This window comes from Lactuca serriola, chromosome 5, assembly GCF_051521515.1.
Source record: "Lactuca serriola cultivar US96UC23 chromosome 5, Lser_US96UC23_V15, whole genome shotgun sequence".
Lineage (NCBI taxonomy): Eukaryota > Viridiplantae > Streptophyta > Magnoliopsida > Asterales > Asteraceae > Lactuca > Lactuca serriola.
The window spans coordinates 251931469-251951721 of record NC_136412.1 but is presented as its reverse complement, the minus strand read 5'-3'; the positions used below and the strand labels follow the sequence as shown (position 1 = coordinate 251951721).

General features: G+C 36.4%; 1 protein-coding gene across 1 annotated transcript; it reads right to left on the bottom strand.

The window, feature by feature from the left end:
- Positions 1–3464: 3464 nt before the first annotated feature.
- Positions 3465–5245, bottom strand: LOC145054006 (cyclin-like protein). Its single transcript, XM_079002133.1, has 4 exons — positions 5042–5245; positions 4396–4630; positions 4253–4301; positions 3465–4160 (listed from the first exon to the last, which is right to left on the bottom strand). Exons 1-4 carry the CDS (start codon positions 5107–5109, stop codon positions 3700–3702), a joined length of 813 nt encoding a protein of 270 aa, XP_078858259.1. The 5' UTR covers positions 5110–5245; the 3' UTR covers positions 3465–3699.
- Positions 5246–20253: the final 15008 nt, after the last annotated feature.

Below are 20253 nucleotides of genomic sequence, written 5' to 3'. Positions count from 1 at the left end.
AAAAGTCTTTAAAACTCCAGAGAGAATGCTCAAAAATCGAATGTCCAAGAGTCTCCAAAAGATGGGCACTAACCTTCCTCAAATAGTCTTCCAAATGAAATTTCGAATTTGCCCTGCAGTTTTGTGCGCGACCCGCGAGTTGTTGTGCGAATGGGTTGCGCGGGTGGTTCCTGAATGTGGCCTCTTTGAGGTTTGGGCCTCCATAGCTTAGCCCACTTTGCCCAATTCGATTCCAATCAGCTCCTAGCCCATTTTTCTTCAAGTTTTCTTCATTTTAAGCCCAATTTGGCTTCTCCAAATCCTCCATAGCTCGTAAACTCGCTCGATTAATAATCTACGCACGCTTGAATATTCTCCCGCATCTTGCAAATTTAAAGTTTATTTCTCTCCAAGCCTTCAAATAATCATCAAGCTATCTCCATGCATCATCTCCACTACCCATCAAGCCTAAGATCCTTGTTGTCCACCGATTCCCATCGCTTTCCATACGTCCCGAACATTCTCGCTCCACTAATCTCCATGAAATCTGCAATAAAGCTCACGAAACTAGAAAGTACCCAAAATGGTCATAAAATAACAAAAAAGAAAATATGCATGGAAATTAACTAAATTATGGATGAAATATGTTAAAATAAACTATTAAAAAAAAATAAATAAAATGAAACTATCAGGTCAAAAAGGAAATACTTGAAAATCAAGATGTTACATATTTTATGGATATACAAATGTTGCATTGTATGGAGATATACCTTTTAGTTACAAATTATTTACCAACATGTGAACTGTAACTATTTATGTTTTCTTTATAAATATATTGTGTCAAAGTTTAAGGCAGCTTACGCTTGCCTCGATGGTTAGGTGTGTACAGAATCTAACATTGAGTTTGAGTGTTTGAAACCTGACACCTCCACTTCTTTCTATAGTTCTTTTAGTGTGTCATTAAACATGTCTGCCTTTAATCCAGATCTAAGGCTGCTCCACCCAACCCTCTTTATCTCTTGACCCGTCTGCCTCTAACTCATATCCAAGGCCACTCCACCTGATAGAAAAAATGTATGGATGAATTGACAAACATGTTTTCATGTGGTACAATCAACTCATATTCGAATCATATGTATGTATGTTATATAACTTTATAACTCTGTTATATATAATAATTATTATAGCCATATAAGTAAACCATATTTTATAAAATAGGTATAAAATTGAAATTTTACTCAAATTGAACTCCAATTATTCATTACAAAATCATTATTTGTTACCAAATAGATGTAAGACTCACATATTACACGGATTGATTAAAAAAATAGTTAAATATATAAGTATAAACATTAATCATTTAAAGTATAATTTTGAAAAAAATGCATACGAAAATAATAAGTAATTTAATCTACATTAACAAAAATCATTATTTGTTACAAAATGATCCTTTGAAACATTTTTTTTAACTTTTACATTTTTGTATTTTTAAATCTTTTCAATTTAATATTTTATTTTCGTACTTCTTTATTCGCAACAAAAAAAAAATGTTTTTTGAGAAAAACTATGATTCTTTTAATAATATCAGTAATTTCGTAGTATATTAGAACAATTTTGTAATATATAAAAATAAGTTTTTCTTCTAGTGGGGCCACACAAAAATATGAGCAAACATTAAAAAATAAAATGAATTTATCAGTATGCCCACCCACGTCAAAGTGTCAAAACTCAAAACTGTCAAGAGATCAAAATCTAGGATCATCTTAGCCCACGGGAATTTGTCTGATTATGTTTGACATTTGAATTTTAAAGTGTCAAAAATAAAAGCCACTTGATTTTGGCTTGTTTGTTTAAAAAAAAATATAAAAAAGAAATAAAATATGGCCATCTCCTGATTCTTCCCCAACTTGTGGACCATTACTTATGAAATTACTAAAAGACCCTTCCGCGTATTGATATTTGTGGTTGACACTTGCACACTACCATCATCCTCTTTTACATTCCACCCTACGCCAATTACTACCTATCAATCTATCATATTAAAAACATGTCTTAAAAATCAAACGGAGTTTTTTATTTAAAAAGGGTGTTCAAGAAAATAAAAAGACAAAACTTTATTTCTTTGTGTTTTTTTTTAATTTAAAATTTTGTTCTCCAAGTTTTTTTTAACAGAGATGATAAAATATATTTTAAAGGTTGATACAGAACCAAGGCAATATACATTCAATGCCTCAAACTTACATGGAGTGTACTTTTTCTTTTTGGTAGGAATAACCATATTCCCAAATTTTGAAAACCAACAAATAGATAATTATTGCTTAAACTATTATGTAATCAACACAAATCACAAAATGATTTACTTAATAAACCAAAAATTAAATAAAAACAAAATGTAGTTAATTTGAAGTCCTAGTTGAAGGATTTCAAGTTCAAAGGTCAGGAATTAAGCCACTAAACACTTTCTTCAATTAAACATTATAAAACAAAAAATTTGAATGACAAACTAATTTAGAACAACAAGAGCCCATACAATCATATTTTGTTTACTAATCAAATAATATATTTATAGATAAACTACAATTTAAATTATTAAAAAAAATTGTATTCACATGCAATAAACGAGTTAAACGATATGATTTAGATACGAAAATAGAGGCGTAGCCGCCATTCTTACAGTATTCCAAAGTCAATAACTTGTTCTGTTCAGAAACAACATCCTATCCTATCCACTATCTACAATATATACAAAGTCAAACTTCTAAATCTAAAAAGTCAAACCTATGTTCCACCCCCTTTCCATATATATATATATAACCCTCCGAAAACACTCATCAAATTCACATCCACAAAATATCAAACATCAACTTACCATCGATACAAACCATCAAACGTTTAGCAAAAAAATGGAAGGATTGATACCATTTCTGATGCATGCGGTGAAGAAACACAGCCTTCACAACAGCTACCGCTCCCTCTCCACCGGCTCCACCTGCCGCCGCCACCTCCTGGACGGGGCTGTGGTGGAGGGCTCCTCCCACCGCCGGACTAGGTCAGAGTTTCAGCCACCCACGGCTGAGTACTTGCAGCAGATATCATCAGGTTCTGATTCTGTGTCCCGATCAATGAGTTTCAAGAAAGATATTTCCACGTCCTACTATTCAACTCCAAATGCATTTCATGCTTCCAAGGTCAAGAACAATTAAGGAGATCGATGCTACCATTTTGATTAAAATACAATTCCAAGAAAAGGATTCTTTAATTGTTTGTAATCAGTAATTCTGTATAATTTATATGGTTTGATTCTATGATTAAATACAAAAGATGTACATCGATCATAAAATAAACGGTTTTTGGTCAAAGTGCCTTTTTTTTGTTTACTAATATAGAAAATCAAAAGTCAACGAATGCGTCATTAGGTAGTAACTTTTTTACAAATCACCCCATTTTATTTTTCTCAAAACATTACATTTTATCCAAAACAACACTTAAGAAAAACATTAGTGACTTCAAATCTTTAATAAAAAAATCACTTGATATTATTCTTAAATGCATACTCACGTGAAAAACAATAACAAAACAGAGAATGACATCCTAAACCAACCACAAACTACAGCCTTGACCCATTCTAGGATCATCACTTGACATTTGAGAAAAACTATAATGTCCCATGAAATCATATGAACAAAAAAAAAAAAAAAAAAAAAAAAAAAAAAAACATGGCTATGAAGCAAGAAGGGCTTCAACTTTTGCAATCTGATCCTCTTCATTCTTTGAATTCGGACTCTTATTGGCTTCATCATAAAGATCATGCTTCCACTTCTCAGCTCCACCACCACCACCCTGCCCTTGCCTTCCACCACCTAACCTATCCCCCCTTCCCCTGTACCCACCACCACCATACCTATCTCTTGATTGAAACTTCATCCTTTGTGGGTCCCTCTCCCCTGACAACCACCTGTCAGGCCGCTCAACCACCGGCTTTCCTCCATCTTCCTTCCTTTCACTTCCTTCTAATGGCTTTGAAACTTGTGTTGCTGGTTTATCATGAGTTACAGCATCCAGGGGTATTTTCGTCTCACGAAAAGATGGCCTTTTCTTCTTTATATCCGAACCATTGTTTGAGCTTCTGTTTGTAGCCCTTCCACTCTCACGATCCTTTGAATCTTTCCACCCCCCACGTTCTAAACAGAGAGATTTACAAAAATTACATGATTTGGAATTTTGGGTGTCCCATGAAATCAAGAAAGGGTACATAATTACGAAAAAAACCAACCTGTAGTATGAGTATCCCTGTGTCTAAAGCTACGACCACGCTCATCATGCTGTTATAAGACAAGCCCATTAGTGAAACCTAGTTTTCCATAGGGGTAGTAGAGTAAAAAGACACAGCAATGTGAGATTGAAGGATTCAAAAACCTGAAAGTGAGATCGAGATCGAGATGATTCCATATTTTCAGAAGAAATTTTTGTTCCTTCATGGTATCCGTTGCTTTTCTTGTCAGATTCTTTGATCGAGGATACATTTTGTATCTTTGAATCAGGTACTACTGGGCGTTTTTTATCTCGGTTAATATGTTCTGAAGAATCCAGATTATGGTTAATGGCTGGTTGCTCTGTTGCTGTTCTTCCATCCCTCCTAACTCTTTTAGGGCTGCATCAAACAGCAGCAAAATCACCAATTTACAAAAGGAAAACAAGATGCACTGTTGATGTTGACCACAAGCATTTAACTGTACATGAAGTGATCCAAGAAAAATCACCTAACCCCAGACCAACAAATTAATCATCGGAATAAAATTACGATTCACCACAAAATTAAAATTGATTCGTCTTCTTCAGAACCCAAAACCATTAGGAACACGTCTCACAGCCTAAGAGGCAATAATTGGTTACAATAATCAAATCAACACAGAATCGGATTCATGAAAGGTTAGATTTGATTCGCATCTAATCATTCGATGCTGTGGCATACAGTAAAGAGATCAATCGAAGCATCTAGTTCTTGTACTTATAGACACTGATAACGAAACTACAAGAGATATAAATACTATGATATAATTACCTAGGTTCTCGATCGAACCGAGAACGATGGTGTCTGGAATCGGAATCACGACCCTCGCGATGAGACATTGCTATTGGTAGGGCTTGTAACTTGTTGGCTTCAGTTCATCCGCTAGGGTTCGGATATACGAGCTTCTCAATTTAGCAATAATAAATCCTCCATAGTCCAGTGAAAGCTAAACAGTAATATAACACTATTGATTTATTTTCTAATTTAGTCATTTATTTTTGCAAGATGGCAATGTATTTTAAGTTCAGTCTCATTATAAGTTTATAACAGCATATTTTATTAAATTTATTCATTATAATATGTGTGTTCGATTTTGCTTGTTTTTATAATAAATCATTATACACGTCACACACACAAAAAAAAAGGATTTATAATAATGTTATTGGTGTTGCCATTATTATTATTATTATTATTATTATAAACCCACTCATCAAAAAAATATTGTTTATTCTCACAATAAGCTAACTTTGAATGTTTGGATAAAATTCAGTTTATTAAGCTAAATAAGCTAATTTTAATAAGCATCTCTCCTCATGCTTATTGCTTATTCCCACTACAAATAAGCTAATAAACAATAAGTTAATAAGCTAATCCAAACATCCCTAAGTTTTCTATATGTTTCAAATCTTAAATTATGTACGCAAATGTTGAAATTAATTATTTTTTTTCTTTAATAATGCTATATTATAGATATCAATTTATGTTACTTAATCTTCTAGATATTCCTAAATATATTATTTAATAAGAAGATTAGTGATGAAAGGATTTTTTATATTATTTTTTTCTAATTCACTCTCATGTTTTTCTCTGCCTTCGGCTCTTATCAGACTTAAGGGTTAATGATTTAGAAGAGTAATAAGGTTTTAACTTTGTTCATATTATATCTTAAATTTTTTTTTTTTACATATTGCACCAACATGTTTGTTATACTCGTTTAAAAAATGTAATAAGGTTTTAATTTTGTCCATAATAGGTCCCTAACATCTTTTTTTGTACATATTATACAAACATAGTTGTTATAACCGTTTAAAGAAGGGTAATAAGATTTAACTGTGTCCACATTAGGTCCCTATTTTTAATATGTTTGTCGTTTCATCTAACTCTTTTACAATTTATATTAGTATCTAGTTAGATAGCTTCATCATTTCATCTTCTCATTTTAGTCGCTCATTCACCACAACTACGGTTTCAATCAAAAAGTTACGTAAGCCAACGGCAGAGTCAGACCAAAGTAAAATAGTGTCCCCGAAAAGTAATGGGATATCCCCAATAAGCAATGGCTTTGCCAATTGGGTATCCCCGATAGGCAATTACTTATCGAGGATACCTCATTACTTGTCGTGGATGCTCTTTTACTTTGACTCTAGCTGTGCCACTAGCTTATAAGTTATCCGAAATTTATATAATGATATAAAATGGCATATAAAAAATATGTTTTCTTAATTAATTAATAGGTATATTTGGAAATTTAAAATAAAATAAAATAAAATAAAACTTTTAAAAAACTAGTCTAAGTAGCTTTTTAAAATGCTAATTTATAAGTTACTTTTTAGTTTGACAAACATGACAACTTAAAAAATATCGATAAATAAACTAGCTTATCAGTTAGCTGTGACGCCAAACATAGTCTTAATCATTAAGACTTTCATTATTATTAGGTTTTTTTCGTAAAAATGAAAAAAAAAATTGTTATATAACCTTTCGATTGAAATCATAGTTGTGGTGAGTGGGCGACTAAAATGAGAAGATGAAATGATGAAGTCATCTAACTAGATACTAATATAAATTGTAAAAAAGTTAGATGAAATGATAAAAATATTAAGAAATAGGGACCTAATGTAGACACAGTTAAATCTTATTACCTTTTTTTAAACGGTTATAACACTCATGTTGATGTAATATGTACAAAAAAAGACCTTAGGAACCTAATATGGACAAAATTAAAACCTTATTACCCTTTTAAACGGTTTATAACAATCATATTGGTGTAATATGTAACAAAAAAAATAATTTAAAAAAAAAGTGAACCTTAAAGACCTTATATGAACAAAATTAAAACTTTATTACCCTCGTAGGTCATTAACCCTAAACTTAACCGTCGAAACCATTTTCACCAAGTCAAAACCATAGTCAAAACCACTTTTATTTGTCGTGGGCGTCATCATTATTTCATTAGGACCAAACTTAATAATATAAAATAACTTTTACATTTACAAGCCCCTCTATTATATTTTTCAATTTTAATCTTTTATATTTTAAACAAACCCATGATATAAAAGAAATATTACATTTATAGTCAATTTCAATCTTTTATATTTTAAATATGAATAATTCATCGTACGTTAACAAATTTTATATAGAAAAATTACATAAATAGTCGATTTTGTCATAAGGATTATATCTGCAAGAAATTTAAATCATATGAACCATCTATTTAAAGAAATCGTCATAAGAACTATAATTAGTCGATTTTATCAACCATGAGGACCATTTATGTTAATGTTCCTTTATTCTATATCCTAATCATTTATATTATATGTATATATCATCTTTGTTTTAGATATTATTTTAGATACATCATTAATTTTTCTTTATTATTGTTTTTTTATATTTTATATTCAACCTTGATAAATCAAATTTATTGATTAAATAGAACGATATGTTCAAATATTATATTTATAACCATCTTATTTATATCATACACGATAGTACACTTATGTATGGGTCTATAAATCATCTTATAATTTTAATAAATTATTAATTTAATACTTTATCCTCAAATCGGGACCCCACGAAAAATATTATGTTAAAGAATTTATTAAATAATCAAGTATTGATTTATTGAGTTTCTATTCTGTGTAAAGGATCTTGAGTTGACAAAATATATACACACATACATTTTTTATGATACGAGGAACAATCAACAAACATAGTTATATTATTATAGTGAGTAGTGAAAACTTGATTATACAAGAAGTATTTCGAGAGTATTTGGATCGGGTAACGACGATGGCGATGAAGAGGATGAGGACGGTGACAACGAGGAGAATGAGGACGGCGATGATGAGGACGGTGACGATGAGGAGGATGAAGACGGTGACGAGGAGGAGGGTGAGGACGATGACGACGAGTAGAATTTTTCTATGTTTTTTATGTTTTTTAATTTTTATTTTATTTAGACAGTGTAATTTTTAATTTTCATCATTTAAGTTTTAAATTAATGAAATGTTGTTTTATTTTTTTATGTTTTCAAAAAATTAATTTATGTTATAAATTATGTTTTCTTATATAATATATTATTAAAAAAATAAAAAATAAATAAAAAAGAAAGTTCTTGAGTGGTAACTATTTCCAATGTTTAATGAGTTGGTGGTAAAGCTGACGTGCCGTAGAGGTGACAATGTTTTTTCGGTGGGTTGGGTTTGACCATTTCCCACAGCCTTAAAATGCTTGAATACACGTTCGGTTTGTTTATCGTTACATTTTTAGTGAATAACTATAAATTTAAAAGTACAAATGTTAAAGGACATTGTAATTATCAAACTATTTAGAATGTTTGGATATACGTTCAGTTTGTTTATCATTATATTTTTCATAAATAACTATAAATTTAAAAGTACAAATGTTAACATTGTAATTAAAACTTTATAAAATAATAAAAAATATTTTACTATAATATAAATTTAATTAAATAAAAATTGTTGGAAAATACATTACTATTAAGATTACAAAAAATAAATTTGTATATTAATTGTAAGGTTTAATAATAAATATAAAAAAAATAAAGGCTTAAGTTACAAGTTTGATATATCTCATATGATATATCTAAGGGGAGGTATATGTAAATAATCCAATATATTTTGATTTTAAACATTTGGAAATTGTCAATCTTTTCATTTTGTCTTTTTCATGCTTTTACTTTGACTATTAGGTTGTTATAGGTTCTTAGACCAGAGGGAGTGGTGCGGCCTGGACTACACTTTCTATGCCACATAAGCTTTCAACACCGCCCCTTGGGTGCACTGCGGCTTTCGGAGGGTGCGATCTATGGACGATTTTGATTTGTTGCTCACATTTGACCGTTGCAAACGGTCCAAAATCTGATTTATTTTAATTTTTTTCTCTTTCAAACTTTAACACTTATTTAAACAATTCAACCATTCTCATTTTTTATACTTATCTAATTTGATGTACTATTTAAAAAATATGATGTACTGGCTTTGCAAAGAAATTCAAAAACGAAGGGCTGTTTGGTAACTATTGTACATGATTTGTAATGAATTTTACTGTTGAGGGTTAAAAAGGTAAAATATGGATTTATTTTGAAAGAAGTGGAGGAATGAGGGACCATTTTGGTCATTATGGAAACAAGTTGTGGGGATCGAGGTATTTAAACCCGTCACCCCCAGTACAAACCCTAACCCTAAACACCCTCCCAGCCGCCACCTTATCCCCCCTTGTCCTCCAGCCGCCACCACCGCGCCACCTGCCTCTTCGTCATTCGGATGTCCATCGCCACTGCCGGACGACGCGTGTAACCGAGGAAAAACCACCGTCGCTCGTGACCAATCGTCGTCAAACGTTGCGATTCGTCGTTGAGGCGTCTTTACAGTCGTGAATATCGTTTGTGTTGCTGCTGCCGACTGTAGGCAACCGTGGCCGCCGTTCGCTGTCGTCGTTCTTTTTCTTGTTCCTTTTCGTTCTGCCGCCACTAGCCACCATGAAAGGTGGTTGTGTGTGTGGTGGTGTTTGTGTTCCTGTGTTGTGATGGTATAAGGCTGCAAGAGCGTTTTTTGGCCGGAGATCGGAAGAAAATCCCACCGCCACCACCGTGAGGTGGTGGTTGCCATCCCAAATTCGTTGTTGACGCCGACGTGAGCCACCGGGTGGGTGGCTGGAGTATTTACTGCTATCTGAAGTGTGATTGTATGTGTTTTGTCTAGCCGGAAAACCAAGAGAATGCCACCACCACCACCGTGAGGTGGTGGCTGCCACCATGTGCCACCGCCGACCACCACAAGGTGGATGTGTGTGTGTTTATCTTTTAGTGTGTGTTTATTTTTGGGATTAAAGTTCTGTAAAATGTAATTAGAAAGTAGAATAATGAAAAGAAACTCAAAACCACCATCGTAGGGTGGTGGCTGCCGCCACCAGCCACCATGTTAGGTGGCAGTGTTCTTAGTTTGTGTTTGGATTGCTTTTGGGATGATTGGACGCGATTGGACTTGAACCCTAACCACCACCGTAAGGTGGTGGCCGCCGCTGTTGACTACTACTACCCGAGGTAGTAGTGGGTGGTGCCCGACTAACGAAACCCTAATGGGCCTAATGAACCCTAATTGATCAAATGACCTAGCTATTGGGCCTATGGGGCTATGATTGGGTTGGAAACCCTAATTAGGGTTTAGAAAACCCTAATTTTAGATATATGGGCCTTGGACTTATCGGGACCCACATCTGGGTCGTTAGAATGAAATTGTGAATTACACCTAGTCACGCCATATGACTTATCTGGTAGAGTGATGGACTTAATGGATTAAGTGAGAAACACTTAACCTTAATCGTCATTTTATGTGAAAACCCTGATTTCACTTGGGCCTTTCTATTGGGCTTTGGTGATTGGGCCAATAATGGGCCATTCAAGAACAATCATATGGACTAAAATAATTTGATGGGCTTTAGGGTAAGGCTCATATGAGGGTTTGGGCCCAATTTGGAAAAGTGGGCCACAGATGGGCCATAATTAGGCCTTCATGATTATGAGATACCGGGCCATTGAAATGCCAAATGTTTGGATTGGACTAAATGGTTGGGCCTCAGAATAAAACCATGTAAAGGTTTGGGCCCAATTTGAAAAATTAGGCCATATGTTGGGCTTTGACTCTTAGTTGACTTTTGGGCCTTTGGATTGGGCATTGGGCTTGAATCAAGCTAAGATAGGGGTAAATCAGTCTTTTAACCCAAGTATGGTCTTATGAGTATATGTTGGGACCCAATTGTTAATTGGGTATTATTTTGATGATTGACAGTTCGAGAACCTGTCATCCAGCAGCTAGAGTTTTGTCTACGGGACTTCAGCAGTGTGTGGTGAGTTACCTTCCAGTAGAGGTGGGTATAAGGCCACAATGTCGACCCACTAGTAGGAGTTGTTTGTTAGATGATTGTCTTTGTGATAATTATTTGTTATACCACTATCTATTATGTGTTATGTGCTAGTATGTTATGTTTTTTATGATAATGGTAGTAGGAGTGGAATAGTCCCCATGTTACGATCGTAAGGACCGAAGGGTAGGTCAGGCACCCCAGATATGTCTAACAGTATGTTTATGCTATGTTATTATGTGGTAGTAGTAGGGGGTGAAACAGTCCCTGCAGCCGATTGAGATAAACCGGAGGGTAGGTCGGCACCCCAAAATGGCCTGACAGGGTAGGTCGAGCACCCCGAAATGCTTGACATGGGTAGGTCGGGCACCCCATAATTTCCTGGCAGGGTAGGTCAGGCACCCTAGAAATGCCTAGCAGTATGTGTTTGGTATAATATGTGGTATGATGGGGGGACTCACTAAGCTTTGTGCTTACGGTTTTCAGTTTTGGTTTCAGGTACTTCGTTTCAAAGGAAAGGAGTCGGCTCGATCGCAACGCATCACACTGTGTTTTCCGCACATGAGATCTTTGGGATTACACTATGATATTATTTCATGATAACATGTTTGACTATTGACACTTTGGTTTTTGACATGAGATGTTATTATGGATGTTTATTACTGATGGTTTTATAATAACTTACTTTAAAAAAATGAAATTTTCAGCCTTGAATTTTGGGATGTTACAAACTTGTAACACTCTAAATTTTCAAAAAAAAATTCCTTTTCAAAATCACATAATTCTCACTATCGTGTCTCAAAAGCCCTAATTGTCAAAATGTCAAAAACACAATTTCATAAATTGTTTGATAAAATCCAAAATCCTCAAAACATAAACTCCATCTCGTGTGTACAATCAAGCCGGTGCCTTCCCGCGATCCCGAGAAGTACCTAAAACACATATCACATAATACGGTAAGCACAAAGTTTAATGAGTTCCCCAAAATACCACATACACAAATAGTAAGCCTCTCATTGCTATAACTCGACATGGACCCTCCCGTCTCATGCGTCTCGGTGAAGACCTTTCGGTCTCTCGGCTTGGTGTGGACCCTCCGGTCATGTGTCTCAGTGAAGACCCTCCGGTCGCACAACTCGGTTTAGACCCTCCGGTCCTAACTCAATAAAGCATATAATAATATAGCATATATCACAACGACAAAATGCATAATATCACATAACTCAATATAATCACATAGGACCCTCTGATCGATAACTCAAATAAGACCCTCTGGTCACTCAGTATTACCACTCATGTAAGTATAGTGAGAAGACTCACCTTGCAAGTAAGCAAGTAGATCTAGTACCCCACGAACAGTTTAGACTCCATCTACATAATATAATTATCTCCAATCAACACTTTGCAATAACCACCAATCTAACACTTCTACTAGGCCTCCAAAGGGCGAAAAGACCATTTTGCCCCTCCATGGTCTACACAATCCACAATTAACCAAACCCTAAAAGTCAACGGAAGTCAACTCGAGTCAAGAGTCCCTGTTAACATAACTCGGCGAGTGCACCTGTAACATCCCAAAATTCAAGGCCAAAAATTTCATTTTTAAATAAGTTATTACATAAAACCATCAGTATAAAAACATTCATTGTAATATCTCGTGACAAACCAAGTGTCGGTAATCAAAACATATTATCATAAAATCATATCAGAGTGTAATCTCAAAGATCTCATGTGCGGAAACATAGTGTGATGCGCTGCGATCGAGCCGACTCCTTTCCTTGAAAACAAAACACCCGAAACCAAAACTGAAAACCGTAAGCACGAAGCTTAGTGAGTTCCCCAGATACCACATACCATACAAACCAACTGATCCATACATGCCATACATAGCCAAGAGCCATACATAACCAACATATTCATAATCAAGTAAGGTGATATATGCCAAACATAGTCTTTCCAAGGTGCTATGTGCCAAACATAGTCTTGTGGTTATGCCACGAGGCACACGTGGTCTTCCTGGTCAAGCCTGGGGCCACTCCCTGGGTCTTACAGATAAGTGCCAAGGGCCACCCCCGGTCTTTCATGCAAGTATCACAAAGACAACTATACATACTACTCTACTAGGCTACTCCGCATATAGTGTGCCAGGAGCCACCTCCTGGTCTTCCATACACAATTGCATACAGTGCGCCAGGAGCCGCCTCCTGGTCTTCCTTACATATTGCCTAGGGCTAACCCCCAGGTCTTCCTATCATACATTATAACATACTGTGTGCCAGGAGCCGCCTCCGGGTCTTTCATGCATAATGCCTAGGGCTAACCCCTGAGTCTTCCTATCATATAAAACTACATGGGCCGGCATTGTGGCCATAGACCCATACAAACAGTGAGGAGACTCACCTCGCACTGCTGAACTTTGCTGATAAACCTTTGGCTGCTGACCGACAACTCTCTGAACCGCTGCCCCACTAGCTCCTCAAGCTACTAATATCAATATAACGCTTAGTTTCAAACTGAACTCTAGAAGTCAAACTAAGTCAACTCTGGTCAAAGTCAAAGTCCTGGTCAAACTCAACCTTCCAGGTCAACCCTACTCGCCAAGTCTGCCTACGGACTCGCCGAGCTCATACGCTCAGAATCCTTTCATTCGCGACTCGACTCGCCGAGTCTACCGATCTCCGAGTCCTGTCCTGACCAACTCACTGAGTCACCACTCGACTCACTGATCGGCGTCTTAACCAGAAGAGGTTGGGGGTTCTGCGATCTAACTCGTCGAGTCCAAGAACAGACTCGCCGAGTCCTAGGCAATCTTCAACAGAATCGCCGAGTTGTTCTTCCAACTCGTCGAGTTCATGATCATGTTCATACAACTCATCAAGTACACCCACGTGACTCGCCGAGTCTCTTCAGTTCTTAATCCATACAGTGGCTTTTCGATCCATGTAAGGGCTCAAATCCATAGATCCATTCCTCTAGAGCCTAACCCCCACGTAAAGTGGCAAACTTTACGTGTAACCAAGGAGTTATAGGCTTAGAACACTCTAGGGCTAGGGTTTGTAACAAATGGGCTTCACCAACAACTTATTGGCCTAAAATTTATGACTTTTTGTATTATTACCAACCTAGATCTGAGGTAGCAACCTCAGATCTACTCCAAACTTGAAATAGATCTCATCCATACTCAAAATGCCCAAAACTCAAACATAAGATAGATCTAGATGCACATAAGCCCAAGCAACATACTATTACCTCAAATGAAAGCTCCGACTGAAGTAAATCCCAGATCTACACCACTCCTTTGCAGCAAAGCCCTTGATCTTCAAGCCCCTCTCCAATATTCTCTCCTCCAAGGCTCTATTCTCTCAAATAATGAAGGCTCACTCAATTCTAGGGTTCTGGAACTAAAAAGGGGAGTAAAGAGGCTGAGGGTGGGTTATAATGTGCTTTATATAGGGCACAACCTCTGGGATTACGGTTTTTCTCGCCCAGACCAGACTCACCGAGTTCACTAGCCGACTCGCCGAGTCGGTCACTTACTTTATACCCCGGATCCCGCTCCGACTCATCGAGTTCCTCCCTGGACTCGACGAGTTGACTATTGACTTAGAGCCTTTCTTTTCTTTTCTTGGTCTTTCTGATTCTGGGTGTTACAGCGCCTATGTGACTCGTCGAGTTCCTCCTTTCATCAGAAGAATCGAGAAAGCTCCAACTCAACTCGCCGAGTTGTCTCGTCAACTCGTCGAGTTGTAGCGTGTCCAACCTATCGGGGAAAACCCTAATTGACTCATCGAGTTGGCTCATGCACTCGTCGAGTCCCTCTTGACCAATTCTCATTCAGTCGATTCTAAGAAGAAATATTGTCACAAACTCTAGATCTAACCTCTCAAGGCTGAAATACCACGTAAAGCTGCAAGCTTTACGTCCTGCATGGCACCTAGGGCTCGAAATGCCAAAACAAGATCTAATATAGGGTTTAATGCATAAAGGCTTGCCTCTAGCTTGATAAAGCTTGGATCTTTGGGCTCAAAGGACCTCCTACATTCTAGATCTGAGGTTTCAATCTCATGACATGCTCAAGTGACTCAATAACCAAAAGATGGAGGAGAGAAAGCCCTAAAACTCCCTAGAATGAGATCTAACAAAAGAAATGGTTGTCACACCCCCAAACCAGAACGGCTAGATCGTTCGAGGGCGGATGACTTCATGTAGTATCGAAACAGTTGAATACATAGTAAAGAAAGTAACACAACCATCATATATATAATTTGAAAGTTTACATTGTAGAAAGTACTTGTTTCAAAAGAAATTACAATATGATGTCAAAATGAAATTAAACTAACGCCGTAGCGCCCCTTTTTCAAAAGCATTAGTTTACCTGTATTACTGAATCCCTGAGAAATACAAGTAGTTTTGAAAGAGTAGGTCAGCATTTAAGCTGGTGAGTTCATAAGTATTTAGTGACAATGTTTGTATGAAATAGAATGAAAATGGTTTGTACATGTTTAAATATTCCTAGAAAATTCCATATTTTCTACTATAGTAGATGGTGTTTAATTGTTCCAAAACTGTAATGCAATAATGTTTTTCATGCCTAAAATAGTAGGTTTATGTATAAATCGTTAAGGCATTTGAAAAACCTCATAAATCAATTTGTTTTCAATACTCCATGTGAGTCTTATAACCATACTATTTGACCAAGATGCCTATAACAACGTTCTTCAGGCGTTGGAAAGTTATGATGTTTGTCACCCCAGGCCTGCCGGCCTAACTGTAGCTAACAGCTTAGGTGTGGGATTGTCAATCTCGTATAGATCTATACACAAGTATCACGCTCCCCCTACAAGGGATTATGGTATATAATACAGGACTTAAAATGCATACTCGAAAGTACGTGAAATGTCTCACAAAACTTAGTGTAAAACATATTTACGTATGAAAATGTCCATTTGTTATTGTGTATGAAAATATCTCTTTGATATAGTGTTCCTAGTATGTAAATGTTCATGATTTTCTCGTAAACTATACCTATTATAGTTTTTCAAAGTGTTTGTTTCGTTCATATAGTAAACCCTAGTGTAATGCTCACTTGTTATGTAAAGTATAACATTTAAAGTGACATAAATGATCACATATACTTAAAGTATAAATAAAGTGTTTGATTCGTATATATATATATATATATATATATATATATATATATATATATATATATATATAAACATGTCTTATTTCCAAAAGACAAGGTGTTATCTTGGATATATATTGCATACGAAAGTTCCTATGTAGTAGTTATGAATCACATATGATTCACTTCATAAAAAGAGTATATAGTGAAACTTTATGTTACACACGATAATAACCGTGTGTTTACTTGTATTCCCCCCCCCCCCCCCTTAAAATTGTATAAAAAGCATTGATAAAACATTTGAAAGTGTAGTTTATAGGGGTATGAACTCACTTGATAGATCGAAGAAAGCGAGATGATAATCAAGCAAAACTTCGACTTAGAAGAGTTGATTTTTCTCGGGATTCTCGGGAATCTCGGGAGTGTAGAACCTTCCTTCGGAACTTGAGTGTGAAAACCGGGGCTTCGAGAGGGCTTCGAGAGCTTAACCGCAGAGTTTCCGCACGAGAGATGGAAAAATGGAGCACCTAAACCCGACACCCCAAGAGTTCTATTTATAGGGGTGGATTTTTGGGTGCCATGTCGTGGAAAAGGTTGGCCACGTCATGGGGAGCAAATCTTATCTCCTTCCGTTGATTGGACGCCCTCAATCACTTGTCGGGTCGCGGCAAACTGTGCCACGTCGTGGCAGACCTGACAGCCTCAGATTTTGGACCCCGAACTTGTAAAATCCATAAATTTCGCGTACGAGCTCCGTTTCGACGTTCTTTATATGCACGCATAGCTGAAAATATGCTCTACAACTCTCATTTAGACTTCGTCGGCTAATTTTGACTTTATTTTTAATCATCTATTTTTAACGGGCCGGGACACGAAAAGTCTGTTAAAAATCCATAACTTCTTCATCCAATGTCCGTTTTCGTCAGACTTTTCGCCGTTGCGCTACTATTGTTGAGACCTTCGATTCTCATTTAGGTTGTTTCGGTCAAAAGTCTCTCGAGCTCTATTTCGAGTTTTTAGCTCCCTATTGCTATATCCGGATCTTGGAAAAATCATAACTTCCTCATACGAAGTCAGATTTGGACGTTCTTTTTGTGTACGCTCACGGTTTAATGATATATACAACTTTCATTTAGATACTTAAGGCTAAAAACCATTGTATTGAAACTTCGCATTTTTCGTTTAATCGGTGTTGCCGTTTTTGTTGGAAATCTTAGAATGGTCATAATTTCTTCGTTATAACTCGGATTTTAGTTTTCTTAGTATTTCTATAAACCTCGACACATTATCTAGCATAATAGATATCCCTATAGAGACTTTTGCACATCTTATTTTTTGAAGTTAATTTCATTATATCAAAAGTGGTTACAATACTTGACTTTTTAGGTCATTACATAGAGTCGAAATATCGGGTTGTCACAATGGTCAAGATGGTAGATTTTTACCTCCCAACATAAGCTAATCACTGAAGAACACTGGATCCAAATTCCCTCCCCGTTCCAATCCATGTTACTCTCCAAATCTCCTTCCAAAAATGCACAAGAACACTCAAATTAATCTCTCTCTCTCTCTCTATCTCTTTCTCTTTCTTTCTCTCTCTCTCTATCTCTCTCTCTCTTCCAAAAATGCACAAGAGCACAACGAGTGGAACTGGTATAGGGTTTCTCACAAAGATCTAAAGTGACAAGGGAGGTGGATATGAAGGCATAAGGTCCTTTAAATAGGACACGGAACCTGAAAATTACGGTTTTCTCACTCGGTACCTACTCATCTAGTTGGGGTCCTCCAACTCGTCGAGTAGACTCTAGAAATCACGCGGCCATTAACTCCTCTACTCGGCGAGTTAGGGCATCCAAATCGTTGAGTTCCTCTGAAATAAAGAATGTAAATAATTAAATATTATACTTGGGAGTCGGGATGTTACATCGGTGATCGTGTTCATCGACGACAATTTGGTGTACTCGATGTCTAGGGAACAACATAAGGAGCACATGCGGGAGATTCTTGGAGTATTGAGGATGGAGAGGCTTTATGCCAAATTCTCCAAGTGTGATTTCTGGTTACGAGTGGTCCAGTTCTTGGGAAACCTCGTTAATCGGAATGGGATTTTGGTCGACTCGGCCAAGATGGAGGCAGTTATGCGATGGGAGGTACCGAGATCCCCATCCAAGATCAGGAGTTTTCTGGGTTTGGCAGGTTACTATCGGAGGTTTATCAGATATTTCTCCAAGATTGTCATTCCTCTCACCAGGTTTATGGATTTCATAGGCCAACGCTAGGGGCATTTCGGTCTTTTATGGGTTTGAGTTTTTATTCAAGAGGTTTTGGGTCCGGATGTGTCACTAGAAGCATAGGGCTTCTCGTCGCCTATTCGTGGATATAAGGTTCGTCGGAAACGGACTTAGAACGAATGAATTATGATGATTTGAAGTTGTTGACATTAATGGTCCCTTAATGTGACATCCACATTTTCACGGTCAGAAAAGACCGATTTTGTTTATGCTTTATAAAAATCAGAGTGTCTCTTTTAATAAAAAGGTTGCGAAATTTGTTCCCAGTAAAACATGATAAATACGTTATCAAAGCATTTCCGAAGAAAAGTGTTTTTATTCATTTAAAAACATTTGGGATGTCATTGTCAATACAAAAACATAAGCATAAACAGAACTTACATTCATTATCACTAGTGATTTATATCTCCATAATCTCTCAGTGTAATGTGACTTCATATCAACACCAGTGATATAAATAAACTGAGTGGGTCAGGTTGGGAAACCTGGTGAGTACATAGGGTTTTCAACCCATAATAATATAATTATTATGTTTAAGCATTTAAACAATCAACCCAATTACCCATCCCCAATATCTTCTTTATTCTACCTTAAGAATTCAACTATTCCTCGTTTATTTATTCCTAAGGGTTATCCTAAGGAATAGGCACGAAATCCATCGTTGCCAATGTGTACTTAACATGCACTAAATCCATAGTTACCAAGGTTTATCTCGTTTATTGACAGTATCATTTCCGAGACTCCTCTCGCAATACAGGTCAATGGGTTTTATCTCGTTTATCGACAGTATCGTTTTCGAGAATCCACTCGCATACATGTCGATGGGTTTTTAGAGTACACCTGGTGAATACACATTTCAAAACACCTACAGGTTGCGAGCCTGCTAGTGTCCACTAGACTGTCTAGAATAGTCCGTGGTTGTCATCCATACTCTGCTGGATGACGGGGCCATCACTTGGGTAAAAGGCTTCTCTCATGGTTCACCTCTCACCCTTACCTCATGGTCTATATCACCTCTTGATCATTTTATTTTTTTCACATATAAACTATTTCATCTACCCATGTTTTACCCAACACATTTTGTAGGTATAAAATACGTATACAGTTTAAATATTTTAAAACATGTATGAAAATCTTTCACCCAGCACAGACAACAAGTATTCATACAATATACACACATAGCACTTAGTTTATATAAAATACTTCATATCTATGTGTAAGCTTAAAGTAACTATGCACTCACTTGAAAGGTGATGACTCAACACTCGGACAGCGCTTCGATACTCTCAAAACAATTTTCATTCGATAAAACCTAGTACCAATACCACTAGGGTTTAGTCTAACGATAACCGCGACAAATTAATAGTCTGACTATTATTACTATTATATAAGCGTTAAATAACACTCAATATAACTCATAATAATAGCCCAAATAATTATTTTAAGGACCTAATAACATTACTATAATTATTTGAAAGCTATATTTAAAATTGTGTAAGCGTAGCTCACTTACAGCGGATTTTAAAGAAAACCGGGCTTTGCTCGGAGTAGCGTTTCGAAACCGAAAGACCCTTTTTCTCGGGACTCCGGGAGCCTCGGGGCTTCCTTTAGGTGCTAGGGATTTTCCTAGGGTTTAGGGGGTTAAAATGGGTAGTGAGAGAAAGTAGAGAGAGAAAGGAATGAAG